This window comes from Hordeum vulgare, chromosome 2H (assembly GCF_904849725.1).
Source record: "Hordeum vulgare subsp. vulgare chromosome 2H, MorexV3_pseudomolecules_assembly, whole genome shotgun sequence".
Classification (NCBI taxonomy): domain Eukaryota; kingdom Viridiplantae; phylum Streptophyta; class Magnoliopsida; order Poales; family Poaceae; genus Hordeum; species Hordeum vulgare.
This window is the reverse complement of record NC_058519.1, coordinates 82,150,066-82,175,819: the sequence shown is the minus strand read 5'-3', so window position 1 is coordinate 82,175,819 and position 25,754 is coordinate 82,150,066. Positions and strand designations below refer to the sequence as shown.

Genomic DNA, 25,754 nt, shown 5'->3' with positions numbered 1-25,754 from the left:
GCGATATTATATAGGGTAGGGCTAAACCTAGTTCGGTTTGATGGGCCGGGTTTTGAAACTTTTGTCGTCCTTTGCTTATGCAAGCCCTAGTGGGCCTTCAACTGCGAGACAGACACATGCAGCCCACCGCGCGGAAGGCAACTCGAAGCGGCCAACACCACCGCACCGCGCGTACCGCTTAAAGAAAAAAACACCGCACCGCGCGTCCGCGCGCTCGCCATGCCGACGCGGACGCCGTCGCCAGGGAAGCCGCTGGTGACCACGATCACGGCGCTGCTCAGGTCGGCGACGCGGCCGGCGCACCTGCTGCAGCTCCACGCGGCCATGCTCAAGGCCTCGCTCTTCCCTCACCACGCGCTCCCCACGGCCAGGCTGCTCGCCTCCCCGCTCGCGCCGCTGCCCTACGCGCTCTCGCTCTTCGCCGCCATTCCGTGCCCCACGCTCTTCCACCACACGGCCCTCCTCCGCGCCCTCTCCGCGGCGCCCTGCTTCTCCTCGGCCGCCTCCGCGTCCCTCGCCGTCCTCGCCTCCGCCCGCGCGCGCCTCCCCGCGCTGGACGAGTTCGCCTTCCAGCCGCTCATCGCGCTCTGCGCCAAGAACTCCGGCGACGACGCGGCGGCCTCGCTCGGGCGGCAGGTTCATGCGCTCCTGCTGCGGTACGGGTTCTCAGGCGTTGTGGGCCTGGGGAACGTGCTGTGCCACTTCTACTGCTGCATAGGGAACATAGGGGACGCGCGGAGGATGTTCGATGAAATGCCTGAGAGGGACACCGTGTCATGGAACACGATGATCGGGAGCTATGCCAGGGCCGGGGAGATCAGTGCGGCCGTGGAGATGTTCAGTGCTATGAGGTGCTGTGGTGTGGATGTCAGTGCGACGGCGGTGGTCGTGTTGGTTGCGTGTGTGTGGCAAGGGGAGTCAGTTCATGGGTTCAGCGTCAAGACAGGGTTCTGCAAGGATGTCAAGGTGGCGGCAGCAGTGGAGGGGATGTATTCTAGGAAAGGGGAGATTGGATGTGCAAAGAAGGTCTTCGAAGAGGCGACGAAGAAGGACTTGGTGCTATATAATTGCATGGTGGATAGCTGCGCAAAGGCCGGGCAAATCGAGGAGGCAATGGGCTTGGTGGATAGCATGAGACAGGAGGGACTGAAACCAAACACAGGGACTCTTGTGGGCATGCTCTCTGCGTGTGGAGTGTCAGGGGCAATCGTACCCGGTCGTCGCATCCATGAGCTTGCGCTGGAGCTTGGCCTTGAGCTTGACACTGCATTAGGAACATCGCTTGTGGATATGTACTTCAAATGTGGCTACCCCAAGGAGGCAATTGCGGTTTTTTATGCAATGCACGACAGGGATGTGATGGCATGGACTGCGATGATCATGGGATTGGGAGTTAATGGGCAGTCAGATGCCGCGATATCCCTGTTTCACTCGATGCAACAAAACGGTGTCACTCCTAACGAGGTTACCTTTCTTGCGGTGCTGAATGCTTGTAGCCATGGCGGGTTAGTGTTTGAAGGGAAGAAGCACCTCGAGAGCATGGTGCGGCAATATGGCCTATCTCCTCACACCGAACACTATGGTTGCATAATCGATCTCCTGGGAAAGGCGGGGCGATTGGATGAAGCTTATGAGCTTATAAGAAGTTTGTCCTCCCATGGCGATGTTGTGGGATGGAGAACTTTGCTTGCAGCCTGCAGGGTTCATGGCAATGTCGAGTTGGGGAGGACGGTACAGACACGGTTGGACGCCATGGGCAATCACCATCCGTCAGATACCATTCTACTGTCGAACGCATACGCACTGGAAGGCCGTTGGGATGAAATAGCACAGGTCAGGGATTCAGAAGGGCAGAAAATGGTCATGGCCAGGAAAGAAGCGGGCTGCAGCTCCATCGAAGTGTCCTCGTAAGATATCTAACCTTGCTGAATTGAAGCAACGGCCACCAACTGATCGCAAGGTTGGACTGTCGAAGCGGAATTATACTTCTGCAGAGGTGACTAACAGCGGTATCATCATTTCGACTGATTTTTGCTGAGAGCAATACATACATGTGCAGCTATCAGATACAAGATTCAGGTGTAATGCAATTTTTATTATCATCTATTTAACCAGTTAAGATCAAGATTCGGAGACAGATTGGAGTTTACATGCACACCTTCATATGTATCTGTTACTCACACTAAAGAAACTTCTCAAACGATGAAGCAAATTGTGTTATGTACTTAAACCTCCTCACTAGTGCCACTACTATATTGTTGCTCCTCTCCCATCCTTGGAAGGATTGAGAATTCGTTCACTGGCGACATCACCACTGGTGTAGGGTACCGTGCCTGAGGCCGTGTTACACTATTGGAAATCCCCTGGTCTTGTGACAGTTCACTGTCTTCAGTGGATGCAGATGAAACTTCCGGGAAGAGCTGTAGCTCTCGTGGTGGGGCAACATAGCATTGCTCAGTGATTACAGGTTGCAGAGAAAGTGCCGTCGAGGTGATGACTGGTGGATGTGGTGAATGCTGTACTGGGAACACTCCTCTTGTGGGATAAGGTACTGCGACGGCTGATCTTGTAGTATCCTGGCTCCAAATAGGGTTGCTTTGCAGACCCATCCTAAGCTTGTTCTGAAGCTCCAGGATTTCATTGCGAAGCATACTGTTATCATCACGGAGTTCATTTCTCTCCAACACAACCTGACATATCATGAGGAAAGTAGGGAATGCATCAGTGATGTGTATTATCTGAGTAGTGATAATAGTGTAAATTAGTTCCTATTTGTTCATGAATAATACTACTTGGCATGGAGCCATAAATGTTAATTGATCGGATTGGTTTCCTATTCTGAAGGCATCTCGGCACAAGTATATGGTCTAGTAACATTTTCATATCCATGATATAATAGACACAGATCATCAAATTGCTGAATGGAGTTGCTCTATTCAAAAGATCTTACATAGTGAGATTCATTCTTCAGTGTGGTATTCTCCTTCCGAAGAGATTCCACTTGTGAAACTAAATCCTTCAGTATCCGTGTAGTGTCACCCAATACACATGCCTTCCCGTTGTTCTGCCTGTCTAGTTCTGAAAAGAAGATGTGTTGCATTATTTTAGAAAGTATAAATGCATATCCGAAAGGATGCGGTTGTAGATTTGATACAAACTAGTTAGACACATGGGAAGAAAATCATGACATATATGCACTCAATGTAAATTTGCCTTACATAGTCAAAGGTCAAAACTTAGGTTATTGTGTGAATAAAAGCTATTTGCTACTCCCTCCATTCCTAAATATAAGTCTTTCTAGAGGTTTCACTAGACTACATACGGATGTATATAGACATATTTAAAAGTATAGATTCCTTCATTTTGCTTCGTATGTAGACATTTAGTGAAATCTCTTAAAAGACTTATATTTAGGAACGGAGGGAGTAGATGTTAAATCTGTGATCTCGCTTTATTATCCTAATAAAAGCTATCTGCTAGATGTTAAATTTTAGATAAGAGATAACCACTCCGCAAGCTCATATAAAGAAACTTCCAAATGAGGTAATGGCAGCAGAAATCATGTTGTTGCAGCTTGCTGCTTTGTACTACTAGTAAGATATGCACATACCTAGCATGGCTCCCAGCTCATTAAAGAGGTCATTCTGCGTGCCTCGCTTACGCTTCTCCCTCTCTGACTTGTGGATTTTCTTTGGCACCTTCTTCTCACACTTCTTGTTCACTACAGACCTGCACAATGTTCAAACATCAGCGGAAGAATCCAGTGAGGTGACATCAGAATTGTGCGGAGCAATTTTATCTTTGCGGTGGTTCGCCGTGAAATGGTAGGAGTTTCCGGGATCATAAGACACCATGGTGAACACTATTGTCTATTGAACGCATTAAATTTGTAGCGCACGAAATCACAACACGAGAAGCCCACACCAAACTACATATTCCACAACCACAGGATAGCCAGTGGAATGGACGCTACAACTTGCAAGCAGCTTATAATTTCAGAAGCAATGATTGTTTAGGGCTTGGTTCCTCTACTTCAAGGCTGAGTACGAAGTCATATGGTTTCCTTCAGTATTTCCATATCACTCCCATGATTTCACTGAAAAGGATTTGCTCGAACCAATTCTACATGGTAAAAATCGCTCTAGAAGTCCCTTTCCAGGCCAGTTCATTTTCTCGCCCCTCTCCCCGAGACCGGAAAAACAAATCACAGGCCCCGGAACTCACCCTTGGACGTGTAGCCTCTCGGCGGGGGCATTCACCATGTCCCTGGGCACCATGCCGACCGCGAAGCTCGATCCGGCACCTCCCCTGCGTCTGTAAAAGTAAAACCAGGGCACGTGCTCCGTCAGTTCCTCCGCGGCCCGACCCAGCACCGAAACGAAATAAATCACGACGATTACCTCCGATCGAAGCGGGGAAGGGCTGCGGATTCGGGAGCGCAAGCCGCAGAGCTCAGAGCTGCTCTTCGAGGGGTTCGTATGCCTGTGGTTCTACTCTTCTCCTCTCCGTGATCGCTTGAGGGGAAGGGGGGAGGGGGAGAGGGAGAGGGGGAGACGGGAGGGGGAGGCTAAGTAGGGGGAGGACGACGGACGGGCGGGCGGGCGGGCGGATCGTCCAACGGGGAGAAGCCGGGGGCGGGGGGAGAAAGCGACCGGCCGTGTAATTGGGGACGTCGTGTGGCGTAGCCGAAGCGTGGGGCGGGGGTGAGGAGGATGGTGGCGATGGGGCGGGGCGCGTGGGCGGCCGCGCGTGCTTGCTGCGTGGACTTCCCACCTCGGCGGCGTGGCGGGCGAGGGCGAGGGCGTGGCGCCGTGGCGGGCACGAGCCTCCGGGGTCCGGGCCCAGCGGCGGGTGGGCGCGCATAGTTTATCCGGTCCGACCTGGATCCCTCCACGGGCTCGCGCGTGCCCGGTGCCGTCCGGCCTCGTGATCCCTCGCGAATTTTTTATGCGCAAGGTAGAAAAAAAATGAACTACGGAGGGGAATCCCTTCGCCAGTCATCTCAACCATCGCTCTATTGTGCATAAACATTGGTACTAGTTGAAAACGCTCGGGTCGTCTCCACCGCGTGCGACGGGTGAAACCTTAGCCGTCTCTGTCGTCTCCACCGCGGGCGACACGGGTGAAACCTTAGCCGCCTCTCCTACTCTTTTTCCATATCTCACCTTCCCTCGCCGTCGCCGGCAAGCGTCGCCGGGCAAAGCCCGCGCGATGTTCGTGGTGGCGGGGCCTTCCCTTTCTCTCGCGAGGCAGGACAACACGTGACTGGTCGGCTGAAGAGTGGTGGACAGGAGGCTGCGGATGCGCGGGATCCCCGTGACGGGCGGTTTCCTGGCTTGGTGCAGCCGGGTCTGGCAGGTTATTGATGGTCGGATCTGGCGCCCTAGCGGCTAGGGGCCGGAGGTGGTTCAGCCAGCGGTTTTGCTTCCAGCGGGTGCGAGGGGGCTCCACATCGGGTTTGCGGTCTGCGGTGGCATGGTCTTGGCACGGCGCCACTGGTGGTGCTCCGGCGAGTTCTATGAGGTGCAGCAGGTGGCATCTGCTACTCCGGTCTGGTGGTGGTGTGCCGGAGACGTTGTCCCCGACATAGGTGTTCGGTTCCTCGACGATAGTCATGCTCAACTTCGGTCTGAGTGGATGGCGAATGATGCCCTTGGGTATGATTTTTCCTTGTTGAAGGCGCCATCGAGGGGGTCCGACAGCTCTCCTGACTCCATGTTCTTGTCTCCCGGTGAAAACCATATGCAATGGTGGCGCCCTTGGTGTTATTACTTCGTTGGAAGCATTCTTTGGAGCAACACCTGGTGATGGAGCACTTGGTTGGTGATGATGCGGTGGTTTTTGGAGCAGACAACGTTTTGGAGTGCGTGGAGTCTTTGGTGGTGCTTTTCGTTTGGAGCAGGTTGCTTTGGCCGACGAGGAGAGCAAGAGGAGCATCCTTCACATGCATTTAGCGTCGGGCGAGCTATGTCGGCTTGGCTCATGAGATTGGTGGGGCATAGGTTTTCGCTCTTTCGGACCTATCGTTCCTCTTCGATGTCCTCGAGATCTGCGGATATGCTCGTGGTTGCCTGGTATAATACGGCGGCTGTCGGTGTGCACTCTCGTAGCAGCAAAGGCGCTCGAGTGGCCGACCGGGTGTGTTGTGGGGTTTCGCCTTCCGGCGTCTTGTATGTTTCGTGGTGCTCTAGGTCTAGTCTAGCTAGACGTTGTTATGGCTTTTGTCCGGTTTTCCGCAATAAACTGAGCAGTCTGTTTTTTCTTCTTTTTTTAGCACTTGCATTTATGCGGTGCATTCCTCCTTTGGAGGTGCTCTTGCAATGCCTTCTTCTGATCAATGAATTTGGCAACTCTCCTGCCGACATTTAAAAACCATTGCTCGTTTTTTAGACTGTTTTGTTAATTCATGGCTTAAGAGATCCAGTATGAGTATTAATATTATTATTTCTATTCATCTTCAATCATGAAAGTACAACGAACTCCATAAATAATAAAAAATACGTCCAAATCCGTAGACCACCTAGTGACGACTACAAATACTAAAGCGAGTCGAAGGCGCGCCGCCGTCATCGTCCCTCCCTCATCGGAGACGGACAAAACTTGTTATAGTAGACAGTCAGGAAGTCATTGTGCTAAGGCCACATAGAATCAACGCACCAGAACAACAACCGTCGCCGATGAAGAGTAGCGTAAATCGGAAGGATCCAACCTGAAAACACACAAACACATAGACAAACGATGAACAGATCCGAGCAAATCCACCAAGGACAGATCCGTCGGAGACACGCCTTCACACATCCACCGATGATACTAGAAACACCACCGGAACGGGGGCTAGGCGAAGAGAAGCTTATTCCATCTTTAGAAAGTCACCGCCATCTCGCCTCCGTGAGCACGACACAAACCCTAACAAATCTCAAAACACATGTAAAAACGGAGCCCTCCCACGGACAAGGGTCAGGATCCACCATGTCTCCATGGCCTTAAGGCCCCCGGAGACGAGGCGGAACGACGACGGTGCCGACGGGAGATAGAGAAACCCTAACTCGGAAGGAGGAGGCAGGTATGACTTGAAATTTTTTAGTTTTTTTTTTCTTTCTTGAAAATGATCCACATCTGTTGGGAAAGTCTAACACACATACAAAGCACCTACAACATAATAAAAATATATTGAGGTCCTTAGAATATCCAAGGGACGTTACAAGTGTCACAATGAGCCGTTGATGCGTCATTTGTCGCCATTATCCTGCCAAAGCCGATTTCATGCACGTGTCCCTCATGACTAGCATCTGTATCGGTGTCAAAACCGGTCGATCTCGAGTAGGGGGTCCGAACTGTGGATCTAGAGTCGATGGTTAACAAGAGACAATGGGGGCGATGTTTTACCCAGGTCCGGGCCCTCTTGATGGAGGTAAAACCTTACGTCTTGCTCTTGCTGTTATTGATGAGATAGTATAGAGTGCATAGTTGATCTAGTGCGAGATCGATGTTGTGGTCTAAACCCTAATCGTAATGAGCTTGATGTATCCTGCAAGCTATGATCCCCTGGCTTATATAGACGCTAGGGGTGTGAGGGTTTATACAAGGTCGGTTACAACAGAGAAGGAATACGCCGATGCCTACATCTCCTTGCATTGCACGCCAAGTCTTCGGAAGAGTCCATCTAGAATCCAACACTTCTATCAATGGTCGAACATGCCCGAGAGTCCGGTCCATGTGGATAGGTAGGCGGTCCAAGGACCCCCTAGTCCCAGACTCCCTCAGCGTGGAGTCGCGATCGTCGACGTCATCGTCGAACCCTTGAATGGACCAGAAGTACCTAACACCAAATCACGTCATCGTTTAGGTGCGACAAGAAACGATAACCTTGCCAGAGCTCCGTCCAAACGGGCGAACTTAAGGAGGATAAGAGCCCAAAATAAAAACTCAAATAAGAAGAAGATATCCCGTCTAAGTGTTGCACAAGCGAGGACTAAGAAAAAACTAAACTAAACTATGAGTCAGGGTGGAGGAACCGGGATTGCCCCCTGCTACGGCAACAGACAACAGTGCCAGAAATTGACACGTTGACGGAGACTAGGCTTGCGTTGGTTTTTCCCTTGAAGAGGAAAGGGTGATGCAGCACAGGAGCAGTAAGTATTTCCCTTAGTTTGAGAACCAAGGTATCAATCCAATAGGAGAATCTCGTCAAGTCCAGAGTACATGCATAAACACAAAAGAGCTTGCACCCAACGCTATAAAGGGGTTGCCAATCCCTTCAAGTTTGATTGCAAAGTGAGATCTAAAGGTGAAAAGTGCAACGAAGAAAAAGTGTAAGGCTGAAAATATGATGTGAAGTAGACCCGGGGGCCATAGTGTTCACTAGAGGCTTCTCTCAAAATAGCAAATAATACGGTGGGTGAACAAATTACTGTCGAGCAATTGATAGAACCGCGCAAAGTCATGACGATATCTAAGACAATGATCATACATATAGGCATCACGTCCGAGACAAGTAGACCGATACTTTCTGCATCTACTACTATTACTTCACACATTGACCGCTATCCATCATGCATATAGTGTATTGAGTTCATGACGAACAGAGTAACGCCTTAAGCAAGATGACATGATGTAGAGGGATAAACTCAAACCAATGATGAAAACCCCATCTTTTTACCCTTGATGGCAACAACACGATGCGTGCCTCGCTACCCCTTCTCTCACTAGGTGAGGTCACCGCACGGTATGAACCCAAAACCAAGCACTTCTCCCATTGCAAGAATCATAGATCAAGTTGGCCAAACAAAACCCACAACTCGAAGAGAATTACGAGGATATGAAATCATGCATAAGAGAGATCAGAAGAAACTCAAATAAGATTCATAGATAATCTGATCATAAATCCACAATTCATCGGATCTCGACAAACACACCGCAAAAGAAGATTACATCAGATAGATCTCCATGAAGATCATGGAGAACTTTGTATTGAAGATCCAAGAGAGAGAAGAAGTCATCTCGCTACGAGCTATGGACCCGTAGGTCTGTGGTGAACTACTCACGCATCATTGGAGAGGTCATGGTGTTGATGAAGAAGCCCTCCGTATCCGAATCCCCCTCCAGCAGGGCACCAGAACGTGCCCCAGATGGGATCTTGCGGAGAGAGAAGCTTGCGGCGGCGGAAAAGTACTTTCGATGATCTCCTGATTTTTTCTGGAATTTATGGGAATTTATAGGCGAAAGACCTAGGGCACAGGTGGCCCAGGGAGCCCACAAGCCTGGGAGGCGCGGGCCCCCCTGGCCGTGGCTAGGGGCTTGTGGGGTCCCTGGTGGCCCCCTGACTTGGTTCTCAAGCTTCCCGATCTTCTTCTGTTTCGGAAAAAATCTTTTCAGAAGTTTTATTCCGTTTGGACTCCGTTTAAAATCCTCCTCTGAAAAGGGTCAAAAACACGGAAAAAACAGGAACTGGCACTTAGCACTAAGTTAATAGGTTAGTCCCAAAAAATATATAAAAGGCATACAAAACATCCAAAGTTTGACAAGATAATAACATGAAACCATCAAAAATTATAGATACGTTGGAGACGTATCACCCTCCCACCACCGCCCACGGGAACGGCAAGCGGGTGATACGTCCCAAATATATCTACTTTTCCAAGAACTTTTTCTCTTGTTTAGACTATAATTTCATGATTTGAATGAAACTATTTCGGACTAACATTGTTTCTAGCAGAACTGCCATGGTGTTGTTTTTGTGCAGAAATAAAAGTTGTCGATTCGGACGAAACTTTTTGTGATTTTTTTCTGAAATGTATAAAAAATAATGGAGCAAAGACCCACCAGAGGGGGGCCACCTATTGGTGACAAGCCAACACGACACACCCTGATGGCTTGGGGCCACCTCGTGGCTCCTTCGACCCTAATTTGAGTCTTATAAATTCCTAATTCCGGAGAAAAAAATAAGAGAGAAGTTTTCATTGCGTTTTACGAGACAGAGCCGCCGCGACCTCCTGTTCTTCCTAGGGAGGGCTGATCTGGAGTCCGTTTGGGGCTCTAGAGAGGCGGATTCATCGTTGTCGTCATCACTAACCCCTCTTCATCAACAATTCCATGATTTTCACCATCTGGAGTGGGTAATTCCTTTGTAGGTTTGCGGGGCGGTGATGGGATTTGATGCTATTGATCATGTAATCGAGTTATTTTGATAGGGCTTGATTCTTAGTTGTCGGTGTCAAAACCGGCGGATCTCGGGTAAGGGGTCCCGTGCTGTGGATCCTGGATCAATGGGGAATAGGTAACACAGGGACAATATTGACCCAGGTTTGGGCCCTCTCAAAGAGGTAAAACCCTACGTCCTGCTTGATTATAATGATGTGTGTATGATGATTACAGAGTTGATCTACCACGAGAACAGATGAACTAAACCCTAGATGAGTAATATAATGATTCATCCTCTTTTTCCTATGAGCTAAACCCTCTGGTTTATATAGATACCGGGGGTACCTAGGGTTACACATTGTCAGTTGCCATCAGGGAATAAACATGCCAATTCTATCATATTGGCTTGGAGGACACACCAAGGCACCGAAGAATTCCTTCGTGAACATGGAGTCACCTTTTAGCTCACCCTTATAGTGATAGTCACAGAGAGGCCCACCTATCTGGCCCATAAGAGATAGACCGGCGGCCTGAGGACCCCTTAGTCCTGGAATCCCTCAGTAGCCCCCAAACTAGCCTCCAATGTCGGGGGTCTTGATCCCTAGCAGCTTCACGCACCCAAGGTATCTGGCTTGCAGGGCAAGTATCTCTTTCTACTTGTGTCCGGCTGATGTCAATTCGCCCACCGACCTGTTCCTGATTGTCAAAGCGTCATGGAGCCCATAATATTAACTTTCCTGCACAAGGTTAATGACACCCCTCGATTCATGTGCATCGATGGGAGGTGGATCGTCTGTAGTATTTTACAGAAATGCCCCTCGCGTGTTAGAGGAAAAATGCCTATTAAAAAGGTTGGGCATGCTACGAACAACACATCCTATTCCCCAACCATCGAGAGAAGAAAAAACCAGGGAGCCCAGAGACATGTAAGTGTTCCAAGATCCTCCTCACGCCCTCATGTCCCCCGCCCAAGCGACTGGGCAAGCTGTTCAGTCTCCCATCTGTGATTAAGCGGCCTCGAAGCATAAGGGTACCTTCCTTCTTCAGATCTAGCGTCCACCCACCCGGATTAACTTCCACGAACGACAAGGCCTTTGTAGAGAACTTCCCTACTCCTCGCAAGGAAGAGAGGGTATGCTTCGTCCCCTTCCTCTTACGAGGCTTGGGCTTCCCCATTCACCCCTTCCTAAGGGGTTTGCTAGAGTTTTACATGATCCAGCTCCATCATGTTACTCCTGGGTCCATTCTCTATATCTCAGGCTATGTCGCCCTTTGCAGATGTTCCTGGGCTGCAAGGCCCCCTTCGAATTATGTAGAAAAAATTGCTTCGTCCCCCGCACCCGGGGAGGGGCTATTTTTGAAGTTGGCGGAGCTGAAGTATGGTGCATAGCCGGGACGAGATACCCTATTGGGACCCCAAAGAAGGATTGTGAAGACTCGACCTCGGAATGGTTTTATATTGAAGATGTCCCCCTATTTGATCCAGCTCGGAGGGGTCTGATCTAATACTAAGACATTCCTTTTAAGAAATGGTTTAACTGGCGAACGAAAAGCCCTTCCCAAGAGGAGAGCACCGAAGTGAAGCGTATGGCCACTAAGGTGGTGTTGTTATCTCACAGTAAGTTAACCATCATTGACGTGATGTCGGCTTCTACTAGTCGATGTGTCCAACCTCTCCAACGAAGGACACATCCCTTATGGCGTTACAATGGGACAAACCGACGCGACCCACTATAAACGGCAAGGTCCTGTCAGGAAATAAAAATGGTGGAGGCCAAATGAGCCCACTAAAAAATGAGAGAAAAAGAGAGAAGGACTTTGCTACTATCCTTTACCACACTTGTGCCTCAAAATGGCACCTTGTTCTTCATATAGAGAGTCTCATGTTATATCATTCTTATGCTAGTGGGAATCACTTTTCCATAAACTTGGCTTCTATATTCCGATGACGGGCGTCCTCAAATGCCCTAGGTCTTCATGAGAAAGCAAGTTGGATGCACACCCCCACTTAGCTTCAGTGGAGCTTTCATACAATTATAGCTCCTGTGCATCATTTGCATGCCAATCCCTACTCCTCATGTCGATAGCTACCAACGGGCATCTCCATAGGTTGTTGGTACGCCTAGTTGATGTGAGACTATCTTCTCCACTTTTACCCATTTGAAACCTACCACCATATTTTATTCCACCTTTTTGATATTTCCAATGGTTCATGCTCATGTATTGCGTGAAGAATAAAAAAAGTTGATGCATATTGAAAAAGTATGATCCAATTGCCTCACTTAAACACCGTGGTGCTTGATACGTTCATTTTGCATCATGCTTTCATGTTGATATTTATTGATTTTTGGGCTGTTATATTACTTGTGGTACCATATTCATGTCTTTTCTCTCTTATTTTGCAAGGTTTATATGAAGAGGGAGAATTCAGGCAGCTGGAATTCTCGACTCGAAAAGGAGCAAATCCTAGTCCACTATTCTGCACATCTCCAAATGCCCTGAAAAGTTACGTGGATTTTTTCTGGATTATATAAGAATACTGGGCGAAAGAACTACCGGAGGGGGGCCACCACGGCTCCACAAGCTTGCCCACCGCCACCCCCCTGGTGGCGCAGGGCAGGCTTGTGGGCTGCCTGACGGCCCACTAGCCCACCTCTTTTGTTATATGAAGGGTTTTGGTCTGGAAAAAATCAATAGGGAGCTTTTTCATGGTTTCGCCGCCGCCACGAGGCGGAACTTGAGCAGATCCAATCTAGAGCTTCGGCAGGACGATCCTGCCGGGGAAACTTACCTCCCGGAGGGGGAAATCGTCGCCATCGTCATCACCAACACTCCTCTCGTTGGAGGGGAGGCATATTCATCAACATCTTCATCAGCACCATCTCCTCTCCAATCCCTAGTTCATCTCTTGTAACCAATCTTCGTCTCGCGACTCCGTTTGGTACTTGTAAGGTTGCTAGTAGTGTTGATTACTCTTTGTAGTTGATGCTAGTTGGATTATTTGGTGGAAGAGTTTATGTTCAGATCCTTGATGCTATTCATTACACCTCTGATCATGATTATGATTGTGTTTTGTGAGTAGTTACTTTTGTTCCTGAGGACATGGGATAAGTCATGTTAATAATAGTCATGTGAATTTGATATTCGTTCGGTATTTTGATATGATGTATGTTGTCTTTTCCTCTAGTGGTGTTATGTGAACGTAGACTACATAACACTTGACCATATTTGGGCCTAGAGGAAGGCATTGGGAAGTAGTAAGTAGATGATGGGTTGCTGGAGTAACAGAAGCTTAAACCCCAGTCTATGCGTTGCTTCGTGAGGGGCTGATTTGGATCCACTAGTTTAATGCTATGGTTAGACTTTGTCTTAATTCTTCTTTTGTAGTTGCGGATGCTTGCGAGAGAGGTTAATCATAAGTGGGATGCTTGTCCAAGTAAGGGCAGTACCCAAGCGCCAGTCCACCCACATATCAAACTATCAAAGTAACGAACGCGAATCATATGAACATGATGAAGCTAGCATGACAGAAATCCCCGTGTGTCCTCGGGAGCGTTTTTCCTCCTATAAGACTTTGTTCATGCTTGTCCCTTGCTACAAAAGGGATTGGGCCGCTTGCTGCACCATTGCTACAACTTGTTACTTGTTACTTTTTGCTCGCTACGTTTCACCTCGCTACACAATCACTTGTTACCGCTACTTTCAGCGCTTGCAGTTATTACCTTGCTGAAACCCGCTTATCAGAGCCTTCTGCTCCTCATTGGGTTCGACACTCTTACTTATAGAAAGGACTACGATTGATCCCCTATACTTGTGGGTCATCAAGACTCTTTTCTAGCGCCGTTGCCGGGGAGTGAAGCGCCTTTGGTAAGTGGAAATTGGTAAGGAAACATTTATATACTGTGCTGAAATTTATTGTCACTTGTCACTATGGAAACTGTTTTTTGAGGAGTTTGTTCGGGGTATCTTCACCACGAACGGAAGCACGAGGAGTTGCTCCTCAACCTGAGGTACCTACTGAAAATATCTTTTATGAAATTCCTTCGGGTATGCTTGAGAAACTGCTGGCTAATCCTTTCACACGAGATGGATCTTCACATCGAGACTTGCATCTAATCTATGTAGATGAAGTTTGTGGTTTATTTAAGCTTGTAGGTTTTCCCGAGGATGAGGTAAATAAGAAAGTATTTCCTTTATCTTTGAAGGATAAGGTGTTGACATGGTATAGGCTATGTGATGATACTGGATCATGGGGCTACAATCGGTTGAAATTGGAATTTCATCAAAAGTTCTGTCCTATGCATTTAGTACATCGTGATCGGAACTTTATTTATAACTTTTGGCCTCGTGACAGGGAAAGCATAGCTCAAGCTTGGGGGAGGCTTAAATCAATGCTATATTCATGCCCCAATTATGAGCTCTCGAGATAAATCATCACTCAAAACTTTTATGCTCGACTTTCTCATGAAGATCGTACCATGCTTGACACTTCTTGTGCCGGTTCTTTTATGAAGAAGGATATTGATCACAAGTGGAATTTATTGGAGAGAATCAAACGCAACTCTGAAGATTGGGAGCTGGAGGAAGGTAAGGAGTCAGGTATGAATTTCCAGTTTGATTGCGTTAAATCTTTTGTTGAGACAAACACTTCTAGAGATTTTAGCGCTAAGTATGGACTTGACTCTGAGATAGTAGGTTCTCTATGTCAATCTTTTGCTGCGCATGTTGATCTTCCCTAAGAGAAGTGGTTTAAATATCATCCTCCTGTAGAAAGCAACATAGCCAAAACCAATCTAGTTGAGGAGCAAGTCATTGCTTTTAGTGATCCTGTTGTTCCTTGTGCTTACACTGAGAAACCACCATACCCTGCTAGGATAAAGGATTATTATGAAGCTCCAACTGTGATACGTAGGGGTTACATTAGATCACTTGCACCCCCCTGAGGAGATTAGAGTTGCACCTAGTGTTGTTATTATCAAAGATCTCTTAGCCGAAGACATAGATGGGCATGTTATCAAATTCTGTGAGGACTCTGCTAGAATTGCTAAACCTCATGCAAAAGACAAACACGGACCTGTAGTTGGCCTGCCTATTATTTCTGTTAAGATAGGAGATCACTGTTACCATGGTTTATGTGATATGGGAGCTAGTGTTAGTGCAATACCCCGTTCTCTATATGATGAAATCAAAGATGAGATTGCACCTGCTGAGTTAGAACCCATTGATGTCACTATTACGCTAGCTAACAGAGACACTATCTGCCCTCTGGGAATTGTGAGAAACGTAGAAGTCGTGTGTGGTAAGACGAAGTATCCTACTGATTTCCTCGTCCTTGGTACTGCACAAGATAGCTTTTGTCCCATCATATTCGGTAGACTCTTTCTCAACACTGTCAATGCTCACATTGATTGCATTAAGAAAACTGTCACAGTAAGTTTCGAGGGTGTGTCTCATGAATTTAACTTCTCCAAGTTTGGAAGACAAACCCATGAAAGAGAGTCGTCTGGCAGAGATGAAATCATTGCTCTTGCCTCTATTGTCGTACCTCCTACGGATCCTTTAGAGCTATATCTGCTTGAGCATGAAAATGATATGCATATGGACGAGAGAGATGAGATAGATAAAATTGTCTTAGAACAATATCCTATTCTCAAGAATAATCTGCCTGTTGAACTGCTTGGGGATCCTCCCCCACCAAAGGGTGATCCTGTGTTCGAGCTTAAATAGTTGCCTGATACTCTTAAGTATGCCTATCTTGATGAGAAGGAGATATATCCTGTCATTATTAGTGCTCTCCTCTCAGAGCACGAAGAGAAGAAGTTACTAAAAACTCCGAGGAAGCACGCGTTGCTATTGGTTATACTCTTGATGATCTTAAGGGTATTATTCCTACTCTATGTCAGCACAAGATTAAACCGATCCTAACTTTAAACCAGTTGCTGATCATCAAAGGAGATTAAATCCTAAGATGAAAGAGGTCGTTAGAAAAGAAATATTAAAGCTTTTAGAAGCAGGAATCATTTATCCTGTCGCTCATAGTGATTGGGTAAGTCCAGTACATTGTGTACCTAAGAAGGGAGGTATCACCGTCGTTCCTAATGATAAGGATGAACTAATCCCATAAAGGATTATTACCGGCTATAGGATTGTGATAGAATTCCGGAAACTGAACAAGGCAACCGGGAAAGATCATTATCCTTTGTCGTTTATCGACCAAATGCTAGAAAGGCTATCAAAGCACACACACTTCTGCTTTCTAGACGGTTATTCAGGTTTCTCGCAAATACCTGTTGCACAATCTGATCAAGAGAAAACCACTTTCACCTGCCCTTTCGGTACCTTTGCCTATAGACGTATGCCTTTTGGCTTATGTAATGCTCCTGCCACCTTCCAAAGATGTATGATGGCTATATTCTCTCACTTTTGTGAAAAGATCGTCGAGGTTTTCATGGATGACTTCTCCGTTTACGGGTCTTCCTTGGATGATTGCCTCAGCAACCTTGATCGAGTCTTACACAGATGCGAAGAAACCAACCTCGTCTTGAATCGGGAGAAGTGCCACTTTATGGTTAATGAAGGTATCGTCTTAGGACACAAAATCTCTGAAAGAGGCATTGAAGTTGATAAGGCTAAGGTTGATGCAATTGAGAAAATGCCTTGCCCCACAGATATCAGAGGTATACGAAGTTTCCTAGGTCATGCTGTTTCTATAGAAGGTTCATTAAAGACTTCTCTAAGATTTCTAGGCCTCTTACCAACCTCTTGCAGAAGGATGTTCCTTTTGTTTTTGATGAGGATTGTGAGGAAGCCTTCGAAATACTTAAGAAGGCTTTGATAACCGCACCTATTGTTCAACCACCTGACTGGAACTTGCCCTTTGAAATCACGTGTGACGCTAGTGATTACGCTGTTGGTGCTGTTCTAGGACAGAGAATTGACAAGAAGTTGAATGTCATTCACTACGCTAGTAAAACTCTAGACAGTGCCCAAAGAAACTATGCCACTACGGAGAAGAAATTTTTAGCAGTCGTGTTTGCATGTGAAAAGTTCAAATCTTACATAGTTGACTCCAAAGTTACTATTCAGTCTGATCATGCTGCTATTAAGTACCTCATGGAGTAGAAGGACTCTAAGCCTAGGCTTATCAGATGGGTTCTCCTGCTACAGGAATTTGATTTGCACGTCGTTGCCCGAAAGGGTGCTGATAACCCTGTAGCAGATAACTTGTCTAGGCTAGAGAATGTCCTTGATGACCCACTACCTATTGATGACAGCTTTCCTGATGAGCAACTAAATGTCATCCACACTTTACATAGTGCATCGTGGTATGTCGATTATGCAAACTATATCGTAGCCAAATACATACCACCCAGTTTGACCTATCAACAAAAGAAGAAATTCTTCTTTGATTTGAGACACTACTTTTGGGATGATCCTCACCTTTATAAGGAAGGAGTAGATGGTGTTATTAGACGTTGTGTGCCTGAACATGAATAGGGACAGATCCTGCAGAAGTGTCATTCCGAAGCCTACGGAGGACACCATGCTCGAGATAGAACTGCCCATAAGGTATTGCAATCAGGTTTCTATTGGCCCACTCTCTTCAAGGATGCCCGTAAGTTTGTATTGTCTTGTGACGAATGCCAAAGAATAGGGAACATCAGTAAGCGTCAAGAAATGCCTATGAACTATTCACTTGTCATTGAACCATTTGATGTCTGGGGCTTTGACTATATGGGACCCTTCCCGAGTTCCAATGGGTACACTCACATCTTAGTTGCTGTGGATTAGGTTACTAAGTGGGTAGAAGCTATCCCCACTAAAAATGCTGATCACCACACCTCTATTAAGATGCTTAAAGAAGTCATATTCCCAAGATTTGGAGTCCCTAGATACTTGATGACTGATGGCGGTTCACACTTCATTCATGGTGTTTTCCGCAAGATGCTAGCTAAGTATGATGTCAACCATAGAGTTGCATCTCCTTATCATCCTCAGTCTAGTGGTCAAGTGGAGTTGAGTAATATGGAGATCAATTTGATCCTACAAAATACTATCAATAGATCTCAAAAGAACTGGTCTAGCAAACTTGACGATGCACTATGGGCTTATAGGACTGCTTATAAGAATCCCATGGGCATGTCACCGTATAAAATGGTTTACGGTAAGGCCTATCATTTACCTCTTGAGCTGGAACACAAAGCTTATTGGGCAATCAAAGAGCTCAACTTTGATTTCAAACTTGCCGGTGAGAAGCGGTTGTTTGATATCAGCTTGTTAGATGAATGGAGAGCCCAGGCATACGATAATGCCAGGTTGTTCAAGGAAAAGGTTAAGAGATGGCACGACAAACAAATACAGAAACGAGAGTTCAATGTAGGTGATTATGTCTTGCTATACAATTCTCGTTTGAGATTCTTTGCAGACAAGCTTCTCTCTAAATGGGAAGGTCCCTATGTTATCGAGGAAGTATATCGTTCCGGTGCCATCAAAATCAATAACACGGAAGGAAATTTTCCTAGAGTGGTAAATGGGCAAAGAATCAAGCATTACATCTCTGGTACTCCCATAAATGTTGAGACCAATATCATCAATGTCATAACTCCAGAGGAGTACATAAGGGATGTTTACCAGCCTATTTCAGACCTTAAAAATGAAGATGTATCTCTTTCGGTAAGAAATTGGACTCCGATACTTTTCCAATAGGAAATTTCTTCTGTTTTGGAATTTTTGGAAAATTAGAAAAATAAAAAGCAGTCCGGAGAGCGAACGAGGCAGCCACGAGCCTTGCCACCGCCCCCTACCCCGTGGTGACGGAGGGCAAGCTTGTGGGCACCTCGTGTGCCTCCCGGACTCCGTTTTCTTGCGAAGGACTCCTTCTGGCCCAGAAAAAAATCAATATATAGTCGACCGAAGGTTTTGATCTCTGTATCGCGCAACTTTCCTCTATTTTCATTTCGAGCTTGTTTCTGCCGCACATCTAGATCATCATGACTTCCCCAAACGCTCCTAAGGACAAGATCTTTGAGAAGATCATCAATCCCTACCTCACGGAAGTGCTGAAACACCCTCAATCTATCAAGATGAGCGAGGGGATGTTGCACATCCGTGATGTTGAGGGGCCTCATAAGACCGGAAGCATGGAGATGAGGCTCGAAGCAATGGAGCAACAAGTCTTCAAGTGCCAAGGGATGGTGGAGCATGGACTCAACGCCAACCACACGATGATCACAGAATTCACTAGCAATCACAAGATGGATGCCATTGATATTGGGAAACACCTCTCCAGGCTCTATGACAGGGTTGATCAACTTCAGGGCCAGATCTATGACTTGCAGAACCAAAATTGTGAGTATGAGTACAAATTTAAATCAATAAGGTTGGCTGCAGATTTGAGGATTCCGGCGACTCGTTCGTCCTGCCATCATGGAGCACCTATGCCTTGGAAGACGGAGGATGAGACTACTCCAACAACACCACCATCACCACCAAAGGAAGACAACTAAGCATTGGTATGGGCAATCCCCTTGGCTTCTGCCACGCTTGGGGGAGTTGCCCTGGTATCGTATCACCTTTATATCTTTTGCTTTTACCTTTGTTTTAGTTCTTTCCTTTTCAGTTTTTATTTCTTCTTTTAGAGGAATAAGTTTTAGTGTTTAGTTTGAGTCTTTTGCTTTTGTCTCTCCCCCGATGTATTCGAGCTTACGAGCTATATAATAAAGAGTGTCTTAGTTAAGGGCTTTGCTTTGTGTCATGATCAAAAGTATGAAAAGAACGATAGCATGAAAGATCATGAGACGATCTTATGGAAAGTGATAACTTCACTTATGATACGTATGACGATTGAAACTTGTTGAGAATAAATCAACATAGACCTCAGTCATTGCTGTAATTAACAAGAAGTAATAAGGAAAGAGAGGTTCACATATAAATATATCATCTTAGACACTTTTTACAATTGTGAGCACTCACCAAACTATTACATGCCTAGGAGTAGATGTTGGACAAGGAAGACAACATAATGAATTGTGTTTGCTTGGTTCCAAACAATGTTATATGATTAGAGATCCCTTAGCATGTGACGATTGCTTCCACCTCATATTAGCCAAAACTCCCGCACCAAGTAGAGATACTACTTGTGCATCCATAAACCTCCAACCCAGTTTTGCCATGAGAGTCCACCATACCTACCTATGGATTGAATAAGATCCTTCAAGTAAGTTGTCATCGGTGCAAGCAATAAAAATTGCTCTCTAATATGTATGATCTATTAGTGTGTGGAAAATAAGCTTTGTACGAACCTGTGATGAGGAAGACATAAAAGCGACAGACTGCATAATAAAGTTCTTTGTCACAGGAGGCAATATAAAGTGACGTTCCTTCGCACTAAGAGGACACACATTCAAACCTCAAAAGCGCATGAAAACCTCTGCTTCCCTCTGCGAAGGGCCTATCTTGTAACTTTACTTCTAACCCTTGTAAGAGTCATGGTGATCTTAACCAATTCCCTTTTTGCCTTTGTCTTGGCTACCGTCACATGCTTTGGAAAGATCTATATTCATATATCAACTTGGAGTTGAGTACTTATGCTTTATTGTTGTTGACTTTACCCTTGAGGTAAATGGTTGGGAGGCAAAACTATAAGCCCCTATCTTCCTCTGTGTCCAGCTAAAACTTTGACACCATGAGTACCACGTGAGTTGTAACAATTGTGGAAAACAAAAGAGATGATTGAGTATGTGGGTTTGCCTTACAAGCTCTTATTTGACTCTTTCTAATGTTGTGATAAATTGCAATTGCTTCAATAACTATGGATTATTGTTGGTTACTTGTCGGTAAGGTTTTTGCTTCATGCTTTGCTTTGTGAAGGAATTGTTACTTTCCCATAGGAATATTTATGATGTATTGATGTCCTATGTGTGATCATGATGCCCTCATGTTATTATGTTTCATCGACACCTTCGTCCCCAAATATGTGGACATGTTTATGGAACTTGGTTTTCGCTTGAGGACAAGCGAGGTCTAAGCTTGGGGGAGTTGATACGTCCATTTTGCATCATGCTTTCATGTTGATATTTATTGCTTTTTGGGCTGTTATATTACTTGTGGTACCATATTTATGCCTTTTCTCTCTTATTTTGCAAGGTTTATTTTAAGGGGGAGAATTCAGGCAGCTGGAATTCTGGACTCGAAAAGGAGCAAATCCTAGTCCACTATTCTGCACATCTCCAAATGCCCTGAAAAGTTACGTGGATTTTTCTGGATTATATAAAAATACTGGGCGAAAGAACTACTGGAGGGGGGCCACTAGGGCTCCACAAGCTCGCCCACCGCCACCCCCCCTAGTGGCGCAGGGCAGGCTTGTGGGCTGCATGACGGCCCACTAGCCCCCTCTTTTTCTATATGAAGGGTTTTGGTCTGGAAAAAAAATCAATAGGGAGCTTTTTCGTGATTTCGCCGCTGCCACGAGGCGTAACTTGAGTAGATCCAATCTAGAGCTCCGGTAGGACGATCCTGCCGGGGAAACTTCCCTCCCGGAGGGGGAAATCGTCGCCATCGTCATCACCAACACTCCTCTCATCGGAGGGGAGGCATCTTCATCAACATCTTCATCAGCACCATCTCCTCTCCAATCCCTAGTTCATCTCTTGTAACCAATCTTCGTCTCACGACTCCGATTAGTACTTGTAACGTTGCTAGTAGTGTTGATTACTCTTTGTAGTTGATGCTAGTTGGATTATTTGGTGGAAGAGTTTATGTTCAGATCCTTGATGCTATTTATTACACCTCTGATCATGATTATGATTATGTTTTGTGAGTAGTTACTTTTTTTCCTGAGGACATGGGATAAGTGATGTTAATAATAGTCATGTGAATTTGATATTCGCTCGGTATTTTGATATGATGTATGTTGTCTTTTCCTCTAGTGTTGTTATGTGAACGTTGACTACATAACACTTCACCATATTTGGGCCTAGAGGAAGGCATTGGGGAGTAGTAAGTAGGCGATGGGTTGCTGGAGTGACAGAAGCTTAAACCCCAGTCTATGCGTTGCTTCGTGAGGGGCTGATTTGGATCCACTAGTTTAATGCTATGGTTAGACTTTGTCTTAATTCTTCTTTTGTAGTTGCGGATGCTTGCGAGAGAGGTTAATCATAAGTGGGATGCTTGTCCAAGTAAGGGCAGTATCCAAGCGTCGGTCCACCCACATATCAAACTATCAAAGTAACGAACGCGAATCATATGAACATGATGAATCTAGCATGACAGAAATTCCCGTGTGTCCCCGGGAGCGTTTTTTCCTCCTATAAGACTTTGTTCACGCTTGTCCCTTGCTACAAAAGGGATTGGGCCACTGTTGGAATTATGCCCTAGAGGCAATAATAAATGTATAGTTATTATTATAATTCCTGTATCAAGATAATAGTTTATTATCCATGCTATAATTGTATTGAATGAAGACTCATTTACATGTGTGGATACATAGACAAAACACCGTCCCTAGCATGCCTCTAGTTGGCTAGCCAGTTGATCGATGATAGTCAGTGTCTTTTGATTATGAACAAGGTGTTGTTGCTTGATAACTGGATCACGTCATTGGGAGAATCACGTGATGGACTAGACCCAAACTAATAGACGTAGCATGTTGATCGTGTCATTTTGTTGCTACTGTTTTCTGCGTGTCAAGTATTTATTCCTATGACCATGAGATCATATAACTCACTTACACCGGAGGAATGCTTTGTGTGTATCAAACGTCGCAACATAACTGGGTGACTATAAAGATGCTCTACAGGTATCTCCGAAGGTGTTAGTTGAGTTAGTATGGATCAAGACTGGGATTTGTCACTCCGTGTGACGGAGAGGTATCTCGGGGCCCACTCGGTAATACAACATCACACACAAGCCTTGCAAGCAATGTAACTTAGTGTAAGTTGCGGGATCTTGTATTACGGAACGAGTAAAGAGACTTGCCGGTAAACGAGATTGAAATAGGTATGCGGATACTGACGATCGAATCTCGGGCAAGTAACATACCGAAGGACAAAGGGAATGACATACGGGATTATATGAATCCTTGGCACTGAGGTTCAAACGATAAGATCTTCGTAGAATATGTAGGATCCAATATGGGCATCCAGGTCCCGCTATTGGATATTGACCGAGGAGTCTCTCGGGTCATGTCTACATAGTTCTCGAACCCGCAGGATCTGCACACTTAAGGTTCGACGTTGTTTTATGCGTATTTGAGTTATATGGTTGGTTACCGAATGTTGTTCGGAGTCCCGGATGAGATCACGGATGTCACGAGGGTTTCCGGAATGGTCCGGAAACGAAGATTGATATATAGGATGACCTCATTTGATTACCGGAAGGATTTTCGGAGTTACCGGGAATGTACCGGGAATGACGAATGGGTTCCGGGAGTTCACCGGGGGGGGCAACCCACCCCGGGGAAGCCCATAGGCTTTGGGGAGACACACCAGCCCTTAGTGGGTTGGTGGGACAGCCCCAAGGGGGCCTATGCGCCAAGAAAAGGAAATCAAAGGAAAAAAAAAGAGGGAGGAAGTGGGAAGGGAGGGGGACTCCTCCCACCAAACCAAGTCCAACTCGGTTTGGGGGGGGGGAGTCCTCCCCCCCTTGGCTCGGACGACCCCTTGAGGGTCCCTTGGACCCCAAGGCAAGGTCCCCCTCCCACCTCCTATATATATGGAGCAATTAGGGCTGATTTGAGACGACTTTCTCACGGCTGCCCGACCACATACCTCCATAGTTTTTCCTCTAGATCGCGTTTTTGCGGAGCTCGGGCGGAGCCCTGCTGAGACAAGATCATCACCAACCTCTGGAGCGCCGTCACGCTGCCGGAGAACTCTTCTACCTCTCCGTCTCTCTTGCTGGATCAAGAAGGCCGAGATCATCGTCGAGTTGTACGTGTGCTGAACGCGGAGGTGCCGTCCGTTCGGTACTAGATCGTGGGACTGATCGCGGGATTGTTCGCGGGGCGGATCGAGGGACGTGAGGACGTTCCACTACATCAACCGCATTCTCTAACGCTTCTGCTGTACGATCTACAAGGGTACGTAGATCACTCATCCCCTCTCGTAGATGGACATCACCATGATAGGTCTTCGTGCGCGTAGGAATTTTTTTTGTTTCCCATGCGATGTTCCCCAACAGTGGCATCATGAGCTAGGTTCATGCGTAGATGTCTTCTCGAGTAGAACACAAAAGTTTTTGTGGGCGGTGATGTGCGTTTTGCTGCCCTCCTTAGTCTTTTCTTGATTCCGCGGTATTGTTGGATTGAAGCGGCTTGGACCGACATTACTCGTACGCTTACGAGAGACTGGTTTCATCGTTACGAGTAACCCCCTTTGCTCAAAGATGACTGGCAAATGACGGTTTCTCCAACTTTAGTTGAATCGGATTTGACCGAGGAGGTCCTTGGATGAGGTTAAATAGCAACTCATATATCTCCGTTGTGGTGTTTGCGTAAGTAAGATGCGATCCTACTAGATACCCTTGGTCACCACGTAAAACATGCAACAACAAAATTAGAGGACGTCTAACTTGTTTTTGCAGGGTATGATTGTGATGTGATATGGCCAACGATGTGATGTGATATATTGGATGTATGAGATGATCATGTTGTAATAGAAATATCGACTTGCACGTCGATGGTACGGCAACCGGCAGGAGCCATAGGGTTGTCTTTATACTAACATATGTGCTTGCAGATGCGTTTACTATTTTGCTAGGATGTAGCTTTAGTAGTAATAGCATAAGTAGCACGACAACCCCGATGGCAACACGTTGATGGATGATCATGGTGTTGCGCCGGTGACAAGAAGATCGTGCCGGTGCTTTGGTGATGGAGATCAAGAAGCACGAGATGATGGCCATATCATGTCACTTATGAATTGCATGTGATGTTAATCCTTTTATGCACCTTATTTTGCTTAGAACGACGGTAGCATTATGAGGTGATCTCTCACTAAAATTTCAAGACGAAATTGTGTTCTCCCCGACTGTGCACCGTTGCTACAATTCGTCGTTTTGAGACACCACGTGATGATCGGGTGTGATAGACTCAACGTTCACATACAACGGGTGCAAAACAGTTGTGCACGCGGAACACTCGGGTTAAGCTTGACGAGCCTAGCATGTGCAGACATGGCCTCGGAACACTTGAGACCGAAAGGTCGATCATGAATCATATAGTTGATATGATTAGCATAGGGATGCTTACCACTGAAACTATACTCAACTCACGTGATGATCGGACTTGGGATAGTGTAAGTGGATCATGAACCACTCAAATGACTAGAGAGATGTACTTTTTGAGTGGGAGTTTAGCGAATAATTTGATTAAGTTAAACTCTAATTATCTTGAACATAGTCTAAGTCCACTTTGAATATATTTGTGTTGTAGATCATGGCTCACGCGAGTGTCATCCTGAATTTTAATACGTTCCTAGAGAAAGCTAAGTTGAAAGATGATGGAAGCAACTTTGTAGACTGGGCTCGTAATCTTAAGCTAATCTTACAAGCTGGGAAGAAGGATTATGTCCTTAATGCTGCGCTAGGAGATGAACCACCCGCTATGGCTGATCAGG

General features: G+C 46.2%; 2 protein-coding genes across 2 annotated transcripts; one reads left to right on the top strand and one right to left on the bottom strand.

Annotated features, from left to right (window-relative positions):
* Positions 1-219: 219 nt before the first annotated feature.
* On the top strand, positions 220-2,230 carry LOC123425592 (pentatricopeptide repeat-containing protein At1g26900, mitochondrial). The gene has a single exon (XM_045109282.1). The coding sequence runs from the start codon at positions 220-222 to the stop codon at positions 1,909-1,911; it is 1,692 nt and encodes a 563-aa protein (XP_044965217.1). The 3' UTR covers positions 1,912-2,230.
* Positions 2,075-4,732, bottom strand: LOC123425200 (transcription factor BHLH062-like). Its single transcript, XM_045108874.1, has 5 exons — positions 4,401-4,732; positions 4,225-4,314; positions 3,611-3,729; positions 2,951-3,078; positions 2,075-2,690 (listed from the first exon to the last, which is right to left on the bottom strand). Exons 2-5 carry the CDS (start codon positions 4,275-4,277, stop codon positions 2,226-2,228), a joined length of 765 nt encoding a protein of 254 aa, XP_044964809.1. The 5' UTR covers positions 4,278-4,314; positions 4,401-4,732; the 3' UTR covers positions 2,075-2,225.
* Positions 4,733-25,754: the final 21,022 nt, after the last annotated feature.

Excerpts from the sequence above, each read along its gene's own strand:
- LOC123425200 (XM_045108874.1), bottom strand. The coding sequence starts at position 4,277 with ATGGTGCCCAGGGACATGGTGAATGCCCCCGCCGAGAGGCTACACGTC. Across the intron at positions 3,730-4,224 it reads GAGAGGCTACACGTCCAAGG|GTCTGTAGTGAACAAGAAGT; the intron begins GTGAGTTCCGGG and ends AACATTGTGCAG. Across the intron at positions 2,691-2,950 it reads TGAAGAATGAATCTCACTAT|GTTGTGTTGGAGAGAAATGA; the intron begins GTAAGATCTTTT and ends ATGATATGTCAG.
- LOC123425592 (XM_045109282.1), top strand. The coding sequence starts at position 220 with ATGCCGACGCGGACGCCGTCGCCAGGGAAGCCGCTGGTGACCACGATC.